This window comes from Hibiscus syriacus, unplaced genomic scaffold (assembly GCF_006381635.1).
Source record: "Hibiscus syriacus cultivar Baekdansim isolate YM2019G1 unplaced genomic scaffold, ASM638163v2 tig00116958_pilon, whole genome shotgun sequence".
Taxonomy (NCBI): domain Eukaryota; kingdom Viridiplantae; phylum Streptophyta; class Magnoliopsida; order Malvales; family Malvaceae; genus Hibiscus; species Hibiscus syriacus.
In genome coordinates, this window is record NW_024063484.1 from 2,461,247 (window position 1) to 2,473,058 (window position 11,812).

The window sequence follows — 11,812 nt, forward strand, 5'->3', positions numbered from 1 at the left end:
TCCAACTAAATCTCTTTTAATATCTAAATTTAAACAGATAATAATATCTTTTAAATTTAAAATATTAAACCCGAGAGATTTACTCCAACCAGATATATTTTAATATATAAATTTAAATAGATAATAATATCTTTAAAATTTAAAATATTAAACATATATACATTCCTTTTATTATTCAAATTAAAAAAATTATTATTTTGATTTAAAATATAAAAAATATATAATTTTCTTTTAATATTCAAAGTTAAAAAGATAACATATACAATTTTAAATTTACATATTAAAAGAGTAATTATCCTATTAATATTCAAATTAAATCATATCTTTTAATTTACAATATTTAAAAACATATATAATTTTAGGGCGAAAAATTCGACCCGACCCGACCCGAAAAAAATATATAATTTTACCTTATATATTTAGGGATAATTACAATAATACACATCTATATATAATTTTTTTCAATTAAGTCACTGTATTTATTGATTAATTTTTTTATTATTTCGGGTCGGGTCGGGTTAGGTGAAACCTTGTTTTGATCAGGTCGGGCCTCGGGTGGAGGCTCTCTTGTTCTCGGGTCGGGTGGACAAAAAACCCGACCCATACCCATCCCTAATTTTAGTACCTAAACTTTTAATTTTTTTCATAACTTAATATTAATTTTTGAACAAGGTACTAAAATAAAATAAAACTAAACTTTAGATAGAAAAAATAAGAGTTTAGATAGTAAAACGAATTAAAACGGACAGTTTAATAGCAAATGCTTAACTTGCCCTAAAATATATTCTAATTTTTCTTTCCCGCCTTCACTTGGTATAAAAGCGAAGAGGAGTTTGCTGCTCTCAGTCCTCTGCTCAGCTGAAAAACAGAACGGTTCGCTTCTCTCTCAGATCAGTCCCTCTCTATATCCAAACAGAAATTTCATTAAATTTCCTCACAGTTATTAGCGTTATACTTAGTTTTGCACGATTATTTTCAAAATACTGTTTGGATTCTTGGAAATTTGGAAAATAAATTGTCTACAAACTTTTAAAAGCTTTCACGAAAATTCAAAATACTCTTCGGATTGTCGGAGATTTGGAAAAGAAACTATCAATCAACTTTTGAAAGCTTCGACTGATTCTCAGAAATTTGGAATGCTCCAAACAGATCTATTTCATTTCAATTAACTGACTCTTTTAAAGCTTTCAATTCATTGATTCGGTTGCAGATTTGAATCAGCTTTCAAGTAGAAATGTCGAACGTAACTGTCTGCGTACGCTTCAGGCCTTTGAGCGCAAAGGAGAAAAGAGATATCGGTGATAATATCTGTATCCAAAGCATTGACTCCGAAAACTTCATTATCAAGGTTTGAATTTCGCTTAAGTTTGTTTTCAACTCCAATTTCTTGTCGCTCTTATTTTCTATTTACTTTTGTTTTTCAAAAAACAAAATGATAAAGAAGCTTTAAAAGCTGATCGGTTCAGTAATTTGAGATTGAATGTGATAGGATGAGAAGGAAGAAGGTTTTACATTTAGCTTTGATAAGATTTTTTATGAGGAATCTAAACAAGCTGATGTCTATGAGTTTCTTGTTCTTCCAATTGTCCGAGGTAATATCAGAAAACTGTTTCATTGTTTCTCTTCATTTTCATGACTTCATCAACTGTTTTATGCATTGCATTTTTTCCCTCTGATAACAGATGCTGTCAATTCTATAAATGGAACAATCATCGCTTATGGACAGGTAAGATATCTTGCTTATTTGTGTTACCAGTACATTCCAGAATTTCCAGTACTTGAATGAACTCTCCATTAACTAAATGCTCCAGTTAAGGATTTGTTCATAGTATGATTGATTACGCTGTTGAAGATAATAATAAAGAAGTTAATAGTGAGAAATATCCTCCAAATCTTGTTGATGCATTAAGCTAAAGGACTATGTTGGTTTAGATTTCTATCTGTCTTTCATTGTTGGTAAATAGTAGATCACATTCACACTGCTAACGCAACACATTGCCCTCACCTTTTTGATTGATTGCTTAACTTATCATGAAATACATTTAGTCCTATTTCATTTTCTTTTTCTTTTGATGACAGACGGGGGCAGGGAAGACATACAGTATGGAGGTCTGCCGATGAATGCCTAAATGTAGCCCTGTTAAATCTTGTAAATCAAATTGAATTTGTTAATGATGATATATACCTTATTGGACCAGGGGTCAAACATACTGGAATCTGATGAAAAGAAGAAAGGGATACTTCCAAGAGTGGTGGATGGATTGTTTACATGTATAAAAACTTCTGCCGACTCAACCAAGTACACTATTAAGTTGTCAATGGTATGGAAGCATGTCATGTATGTTCAGAGAACTATATTACTTTCAATTTTACTATTAAATGATGTATAATTCATGAAAATTTTTATTCTTGTCAATAGGTGGAGATCTATATGGAGAAGGTTCGGTATGTATCACCTTAAATTCTATTTGTTATTGGATTGAGAGCTTTGATTCTATAGTAAATATTTCTGATTGGCCTTTCTGCTCTAAAGCTCATGTTGATGAAATACTATATGAGGCGCTTTTCTAGCTGTTTTTATATTTATGTTAAACGCACATGTTTTTCTTATCCTCAGGGACCTTTTTGATTTGTCGAAGGACAATATCCAGATTAAGGAGAGCAAAATACAAGGAATATTGTTATCTGGAGCAACAGAGGTTATCATGTTTTGGCCTGGTGGCATGAATACTGTTATTTTGAACAAACTCAATCTTGTGTAAAAATTAGTTTAATTAAGCTCCAAATTTCCTTTCCACTAAAGTAAATCAAAGAAGTATAACATTATTTATATTGAAACTATACTTCGTCTCACTTAGATAATGTTATATGCCTCTTTCCTTACTAAATCCTCTATTTATTCCTTGATGTTGTTCACAGATCTCTCTTTCAAACCCAGCCAAAGCATTGCAAAGCCTATCTGTAAGATTAAGAATTGTTAGAACTTTATCTTCCTTTCTGTTCATAGGATATAGTTTCTAATATCGGCCTTGAAATTTAGAGTGGGATAGCTAACAGAGCTATTGGAGAGACCCGTATCCTTTGTCATTTGTGCTTTTACGTTTTCCGTTAATTTCTTAATTAGAGAAATATAAAACTTGAGTGAAAGAATTCAGTCTTCGTTTTTACTTCGTAAAAGTTCTATTTAGAATTTTTTTTTACTTAAACGTAGACAGAAATGAACATGGCAAGCAGCAGGAGCCATTGCGTTTACATGTTCACAATCGACCAACAATCACTTTCAGAAAAGAGGTATAGCTTATCCCTTGACTATGTAAAAGTCTTCAAATGTAACTATCTACAAATTTGACAATGTAACCAGGGTGAAATCTGGGAAGTTAGTTCTTGTGGACCTGGCGGGGTCAGAGAAAGTAGAGAAAACTGGGGCTGAAGGAAGACTACTCGAAGAGGCTAAAACAATCAATAAATCCCTTTCGGCATTAGGGAATGTTATAAATGCTCTGACATGTGGTACACCAGCCAAAGCAAGCCATATTCCTTATCGTGATTCCAAGCTCACTCGACTCCTGCAAGATGCTCTTGTAAGTTCTCTAACCCCTAATTTCATCTTTATGTAATGTCATCAAATCAGTTTCATGATCTGTTGGTTTCCAATTTCATATTAAATTTGCAGGGTGGGAACTCCCGCTCTGCATTGCTTTGTTGTTGCTCACCAAGTCCTTCAAATGCATCAGAAAGCCTGTCCACTCTTCGTTTTGGTGCAAGGTTCATGAACACTATAATATGCTATTATACATATTTAAACCCACTAGAAAAAAAAGAAGTCTAAGCATTAAGGAAGGCCTAATATTCTCCTTTTACATATCTTAATTTCTCCTTCTAGAAAAGAACATTTTTAATAACAAAAGCTGAAGGTTCGATATCTCGTTTTGTATGATCAAACTATATATCTAATACTTTATTATTATTTTTTTCCTGTGGGGTTGTAATTTTCATGGCAGGGCGAGGCATATAAAGACATCTCCACTTGTCAAGGTTAATGAGGACAAAGGTTCCGATAAGAAGAATGGAGCTCTTTCTGGTACCAGAGACGAGACATTCGAGAAAATTCTAGAAAAAGTTAGTGTTATGATCCGACATTACGTAGATGAAACATTCTTGTCACTTTCTAATATGGTTTGTTCTTGTTTAGATGAGTGAGAGGCTTAATGCTGAAGATGTGAAGTTACTTGAGGAATTATTCATTCAGGCAGGACTATTTGTGGATCTTGATTCAACAGATGACTTGGAATCAAACTTTCAAGATGTTGTTGAACAAACCATTTCTTCATTGATGAAAGCTGTGGAGGAGCTCAGATCTGCTGTTCAGATGGTAATGATTTCCATTATCCATTATTGTCTTACCCTAGAGAAATAAGGGAAATAAAAGAGGGGTAGCAGTCATATATGCTCTAGATATTTGTATGACCATTTTTCCCAAAAAATGGTAAACTACACGGTTAGTGCCCCAACTATGAAAAAAGCCATACCTAACATTTATTTTTTTTTTTATTTTGGTCATCCATCGAAAATTAACAGTGATGCTGATGTATCATCGTAAGGTAATATCATGTCATAATTGAAAACTAAAAAAATATCACTTAGTAATTCTGTTAAGTTTTTAACAATATGACCAAAATGAAACTAAAATGTAATTTTAAGTGTCATTTAAAAAAATAATTGGATGAAAAACGCAACAAAAATGATAGTTGGGGTACCAAACATGTAGTTTACCAAAAAAAATAATCACAATTTTTCTTGAAAGTTTGTCAGTTTTTCTATAATTCTTGCTCAATAGAGACCAAAGTTACTTTTCTAGACATATGGGACCTTCATATCATGGCAATTGAATTTGGTTCCATGCAATCTCTGAGATTACCATATTTGTGCAGCTTCAGAGAGAGAACATGACCCTGAAGGAAAGGCTTGGTGCTGCTGAAAGATTAGATGCTTTGCCCGGAGGAACTGCTGATTTTCTTCAGAAGATTTCGGGTCTTCTCAGCTACTTCATTCCGGGAATGCAGAGATGAAACTTTGTTCCACTCCATGATGATGGTTTATAGGTATTGATTGGATAAGTGATAGAATCCAAGTAAACACTGGAACACATTTGCTCTACTTCAATTTATGTCTTGATAAATCATATCTCCATACGTCAGAATTGAAATGCACCGAAAAAGGGCATTAATTTAGTAAAAAAAGGGAGGTAGGCACCGAATTTTGCAATGTCAAAATTAGGTGAAAAATGGTTGAAAATTAAATGGGTAAATTACAATTTTAGTCATTATAATTTTAGAATATTTACAAGATTATTCCTTAAGTTTCAACTATAAATACCCTAGCTCATTTAGCTTCAAAACCATCCCAAAGCATTATAGCTTTCTTCCAATACTAGAGAGAATTTAGAGAGTTTCTTGAGAGTTGTTTTCTCCTTTTTTATCAAGATAAAATTATCATTGTTTTCTCCTTGGTAGATCGAGAGAGGTTGTAATTCATATTTTCTCATAGTGAAATTCTTCTATCGTTGCCCGTGGTTTTTACCCTAAATTTTTTAGGAGTTTTCCACGTAAATTTTGTGTCTCTTTTATCTTCATTTTTATTTTCTCAAATTATCAGTTGCGATTTTGCTCTATCCGATAGCCGTCTTCCGCAACAATTGGTATCCGAGCCAGATTTGAGTGTGTAATATCTGCTTATTGTCTTTGTGGTTGCCACCAAAAGGTGGATCCTCCAACATAAGAAAATAAGAAGGTATTACCCATTCTTTGAGGTTTTAGAAAACTATTCACGATAGTGAAATAGTGGGAGCTATCAATAATAGAAGCTATGGCAACAAAATTTGATATTGAAAAATTTAATAGGAGAAATTTCTCACTGTGGAAATTGAAGATGAAGGCCATCCTGAGGAAAGACGGGTGTCTAGCTGCTATCAATGAAAGGTCGATGGATTTCGCAGATGACAACAAATGGAACAAGATGGATGGAAATGCTATGACAAACTTTCATCTAGTATTAGCAGATGAAGTTTTGTCAAGCATCGAGGAGAAGAAGACAGCTAAGGAGATATGGGATCATCTCACCAAATTGTACGAGGCCACATCGTTGCACAATAAAATTTTCCTTAAGAGGAAATTGTACACTCTTAGGATGTCAGAATCTACTTCAGTGACGGAGCACTTAAACACACTGAACACTTTATTTTCTCAGCTTACATCCTTAAGCTGTAAAATAGTAGAACAAGAACGTGCTGAACTTCTACTTCAAAGTCTACCGGATTCGTATGATCAACTCATCATCAACTTGACAAACAATAATGTCACCAGTCTAGTCTTCGATGACGTTGCAGCTACTGTTCTACAAGAAGAAAATCGGCGCAAGAACAAGGAAGACAGACAAGTAAATCTGTAACAAGCAGAAGCGTTGACAACGACGAGAGGGAGATCAACAGAACGTGGCCAAAGCAGCAGTCACAAACATGGTAGATCAAAGTCGAAGAGCAAGAAGAATTTAAAGTGCTACAACTGTGGAAAGAAGGGTCACTTGAAGAAGGATTGTTGGAGTCTAAATAAAAACTCCAATCCACAAGGCAATACCGCAAACACTTCAGATGATGAAGATGCACTATGCTGTGAAGCGTCAACCACCGTGGAAGGAAGAAAAAGATTTGCAGATATATGACTCATTGATTCAGGAGCAACATATCACATGACCTCAAGAAGAGAATGGTTCCATCAGTATGAAACTGTCTCAGGAGGATCTGTGTATAGTTGCAATGATCATGCCTTAGAGATCATTGGCGTTGGAACCATCAAATTGAAGATGTATGATGGAACAATTAAAGTTGTTCGAGATGTGCGGCACGTGAAAGGCCTAAAAAAAATTTATTATCCTATGGATTGTTGGATAATAATGCAAGCAAGATTGAAACACGGAAAGGAATCATGAAGGTGTTCCGTGGAGCGCTTGTGGTGCTGAAAGGCGAAAAGATAGCAGCAAACTTGTACATGCTGAAGGGAGAGACTTTGCTAGAAGCAGAAGCCTCTGTTGCCTCATGTAGTTCAGATTCGGCAATGCTATGGCATCAGAAACTTGGACACATGTCAGAACAAGGAATAAAAGTCCTTGTGGAGCAAAAGCTACTTCCAGGCTTAACAAATGTATCACTTCCTTTGTGTGAGCATTGCATAACAAGTAAGCAGCACCGGTTGAAATTCAACACATCAAATTCTAGAGGCAAAAGTGTTCTAGAATTGGTTCACTCTGACGTATGGCAAGCACCAGTAACGTCCCTAGGTGGAGCAAAATACTTTGTCTCATTTATTGATGACTACTCCAGGAGATGTTGGGTGCACCCTATTAAGAAGAAGTCAGACGTGTTTTTAACTTTCAAAAACTTCAAAGCGCGGGTGGAACTTGATTCTGGAAATAAGATCAAGTGTTTCAGAACAGATAATGGAGGAGAATACACAAGCGAAGAATTTGATGACTTTTGCAAGAAAGAAGCATCAAAAGACAGTTCACAGTGGCGAACACTCCTCAACAAAATGGAGTGGCAGAGCGGATGAACAGAACCTTGTTAGAAAGAACAGGAGCAATGTTGAGGGACGCATGCCTAGAAAAATTATTCTGGGCAGAAGCAGTCAATACCGCCTGTTATTTGGTGAATTGAGCTCCATCAACAGCAATAGAGCTGAAGACACCAATGGAGATATGGACTGGTAAACCAGTTGATTATTCAAACCTCCATGTATTTGGAAGTATTGTGTACGTGATGTACAACGCCTAAGAAATTTCAAAGCTAGATCTAAAATCCAGGAAATGCAAATTCTTGGGGTATGCTGATGGAGTAAAGGGGTATCGCTTGTGGGATCCCACTGCCCGCAAAGTGATCATTAGCAGGGATGTTATCTTTGTAGAAGATAAACTACAAAGAAAAGAAGACGATGATAGCGCTGAAAAGTCAGAGACTACTCAGATACATGTGGAAAAAGAGTTTGAAAAAGGAGATTCTTCTGAAGCAGAACCAGCACATGATAAATAAGAACCAGAGAGTTCAGAAGCTCCAACAACTCGTCAATCAGATCGTGTGAGAAGACGTCCCATTTGGCACTCAGATTATGTTATAGAAGGTAATATTGCATACTGCCTTTCAACAGAGGACGGTGAGCCATCAACATACCAGGAGGCAATAAACAGCTCAGATGCTTCACTGTGGATGATGACGATGCAAGAAGAAATCGAAGCCCTTCATAAAAATAATACATGGGACCTTGTGCCACTACCACAAGGAAGGAAGCCAATTGGTAACAAATGGGTTTTCAAAATCAAGCGAAATGGTAACGATCAAGTGGAGAGGTATCGTGCAAGACTGGTGGCCAAAGGATATGCTCAGAAAGAAGGTATTGATTTCAATGAAATTTTTTCTCCTGTGGTTTGACTAACAACAGTTCGAGTAGTCTTGGCAATGTGTGCTACATTGAATTTACATTTGGAACAGCTAGATGTTAAAATAGCTTTTCTTCATGGAAATCTTGAAGAAGAGATTTATATGCTTCAGCCTAAAGGTTTTGAAGAAGACGAAAAGAAGAACTTGGTTTGCAGGTTGAACAAATCTCTGTACGGTCTAAAGCAGGCGCCGAGGTGTTGGTATAAGAGATTTGATTCCTTCATTATGTGCCTTGGATACAACAGACTTAATGCAGACCCTTGTGCTTATTTCAAGAGGTCTGGTGATAACGATTTTGTTATATTGTTGTTGTATGTGGATGACATGTTGGTTGCAGGACCCAACAAAGATCATATTAAAGAATTGAAGGCACAACTGGCTAGGGAATTTGAAATAAAGGACTTGGGATCAGCAAACAAGATTCTAGTGATGCAAATTCACCGAGACAGAAATAATAGGAAGATTTGGCTTTCACAAAAGAATTACTTGAAGAAAATCTTGTCACGATTTAGCATGCAAGATTGTAAGCCAATTTCTACCCCTCTTCCTATTAACTTCAAATTATCCTCCAGTATGAGTCCTAGCAGTGAAGAAGAGAGGATGGAGATGTCTCGAGTACCGTATGCATCAGCAGTGGGAAGTTTAATGTTCGTTATGATATGCACAAGACCAGACATTGCACAAGCAGTGGGAGTGGTTAGTCGGTACATGGCGAATCCAGGCAAAGAGCATTGGAATATTGTAAAGAGGATCCTAAGATACATCAAAGGGACCTCAAATGTTGCATTATGTTACGGAGGATCAAACTTACTAATCAATGGGTATGTAGATTCTGACTATGTAGGGGATTTGGATAAAAGCAAATCTACTACAGGATATGTGTTCAAAGTTGCTAGTGGAGCTGTAAGCTGGGTTTCAAAATTGCAGTCAGTTGTGGCTACGTCCACAACAGAGGCAGAATATGTAGCAGCTACACAAGCCAGTAAAGAAGCAATTTGGTTGAAGATGCTATTGGAGGAGCTTGGGCACAATCAAGAGTATGTCTCTTTGTTTTGTGACAGTCAAAGCGCCTTGCATTTAGCAAGGAATCCAGTATTTCATTCAAGGACAAAGCACATACGAGTTCAGTACCATTTCATTCGTGAAAAGGTGGAAGAATGGACGGTAGATATGCAGAAGATCCATACCAAAGACAACATAGCAGATTTCATGACAAAGGCGATCAATACCGATAAATATACTTGGTGTCAATCCTCATGTGGCCTGTCAGAAACGTAAGCAACATGATGATATAAGGTAGAAAGAATAGTGTGAAGATATGATTGTTCCAATCAAATCTTCAAGTGGAAGATTGTTGAAATGCACCGAAAAAGGGCATTAATTTAGTCAAAAAAAGGGAGGTAGGCACTGAATTTTGCAATGTCAAAATTAGGTGAAAAATGGTTGAAAATTAAATGGGTAAATTACAATTTTAGGCATTGTAATTTTAGAATATTTACAAGATTAGTCCTTAAGTTTCAACTATAAATACCCTAGCTCATTTAGCTTCAAAACCATCACAAAGCATTCTAGCTTTCTTCCAATACTAGAGAGAATTTAGAGAGTTTCTTGAGAGTTGTTTTCTCCTTTTTTATCGAGAGAAAATTATCATTGTTTTCTCCTTGGTAGATCGAGAGAGATTGTAATTCCTATTTTCTCATAGTGAAATTCTTCTACCGTTGCCCGTGGTTTTTACCCTAAATTTTTTAGGGGTTTTCCACGTAAATTTTGTCTCTTTTATCTTCATTTTTATTTTTTCAAATTATCAGTTGCGATTTTGCTCTATCCGATAGCCGTCTTCCGCAATATTCGGGTCTTCTTAGCTACTTCATTTCGGGAATGCAGAGATGAAACTTTGTTCCACTCCATGATGATGGTTTATAGGTATTGATTGGATAAGTGATAGAATCCAAGTAAACACTGGAACACATTTGCTCTACTTCAATTTCTGTCTTGATAAATCATATCTCCATACGTCAGAAATGGAATCATTGTCGGGACGGATATATCGGCCATCCACACGTGACAACCATCGGTCAACCGGGATTTCCAGCTGCATCAAAATCAACTGTAAACGAACAACATAATCGTTGCAGGTTCACAAGAAGGCTTCATTTTGACCGAATGGAATACAAACTGAATTTGGCTCTCTTTCAAGTCAGTGAAATTACATAAAAAAACTTAAAACGCTTATAACAATAATATAAATTTGAGGATAATTATGTCCTTTTCAATTGATGTCATACCAGTGACGATCCCAAGAAGCAATTGAAATGGCAACATCCATGCCATACCATAGCGTTCAAGGATAGAACCAGCAAGTGATAGAGAAGAGTCTTTGAACTCACTAACCAATGTCAAGTCTCTGTTCCATACTCTTTCTATTGTGTCAAGGCCACGAAATAAACCCCAGCCTCTGCAATGTTTCACCAAGCCTTCTATGATAGGGTTAGGGATTTACATTGCCGTTGGATAGCATAATAGCAGCCGCTATATGGTGGTAGCGGTGTCATCCAAAACTGTTAGTGTCAAAAATAGCGGTGTGAAGCAGAATCACTGGACCTCTAGGATGCTTAACTCAAAATGTTGCCAAATTCCGAACCGACCCACCGAGTCTCGATGAACAAGGGAGTGTGAGGAAGCATAACCAAGCTGCAAAAGTCTTCAATCTGCAGCTTCACGCCCTCACTATAAAAATTGCAGGGCCAGTATACAGATTCAAATTTTACCTACGTTGACGTCCACACAATAAAGTACAACCTTATCTCTAATTATGCTAACTCGGCAAGTATGTTCATGGAAGGTTTTCTAATCTCTAAATTTGGTTTTGGGAGCATGAAGTTTCAGGATAAGCCAAAGTTGTGATTCTTTGAGTGCTTACCGTTTTGCAGGATTTGAGCAGCCTATAATGGCTTGCTGTGGGTCCGGTGGCCCGCCTTTGAACTACGATAGCTGAATCGCATGTGGGAAAACAAAAGAGATTAATGGAACCACAGTGACAGCCAATGCATGCAATGATAGTTCTAAATATATATCGGAGGCTGTGAACCGGTATGATTCATTGCAGATACTCACCGGAAAGTACTCATGCTTGAACTCTTCTTTGTATTGAGTTCTAGTAGTCATTGCAAATGTCATTGATTAAAAAAACTATTTATCTGCAGATTGAAGTCATTATTCATTCACCAGTGAAAAGTATGACAGATCTCAAAATATAGTTCTTGTGTTGTCAACTTCCTTTTCCCGATTTTAAAGCTTTAACCATTCTGATTATGGCGATTATAGAAC

General features: G+C 36.1%; 1 protein-coding gene across 1 annotated transcript; it reads left to right on the top strand.

The window, feature by feature from the left end:
- Positions 1-1,030: 1,030 nt before the first annotated feature.
- On the top strand, positions 1,031-10,498 carry LOC120189511 (kinesin-like protein KIN-1). The gene is made up of 16 exons (XM_039192781.1): positions 1,031-1,348; positions 1,490-1,592; positions 1,683-1,726; positions 2,080-2,109; positions 2,199-2,321; positions 2,420-2,445; positions 2,618-2,699; positions 2,920-2,961; positions 3,041-3,074; positions 3,216-3,291; positions 3,362-3,581; positions 3,674-3,765; positions 4,002-4,119; positions 4,193-4,372; positions 4,932-5,102; positions 10,431-10,498. The coding sequence occupies exons 1-15, from the start codon at positions 1,235-1,237 to the stop codon at positions 5,067-5,069; spliced, it is 1,422 nt and encodes a 473-aa protein (XP_039048712.1). The 5' UTR covers positions 1,031-1,234; the 3' UTR covers positions 5,070-5,102; positions 10,431-10,498.
- The last annotated feature ends 1,314 nt before the right edge of the window (positions 10,499-11,812 follow it).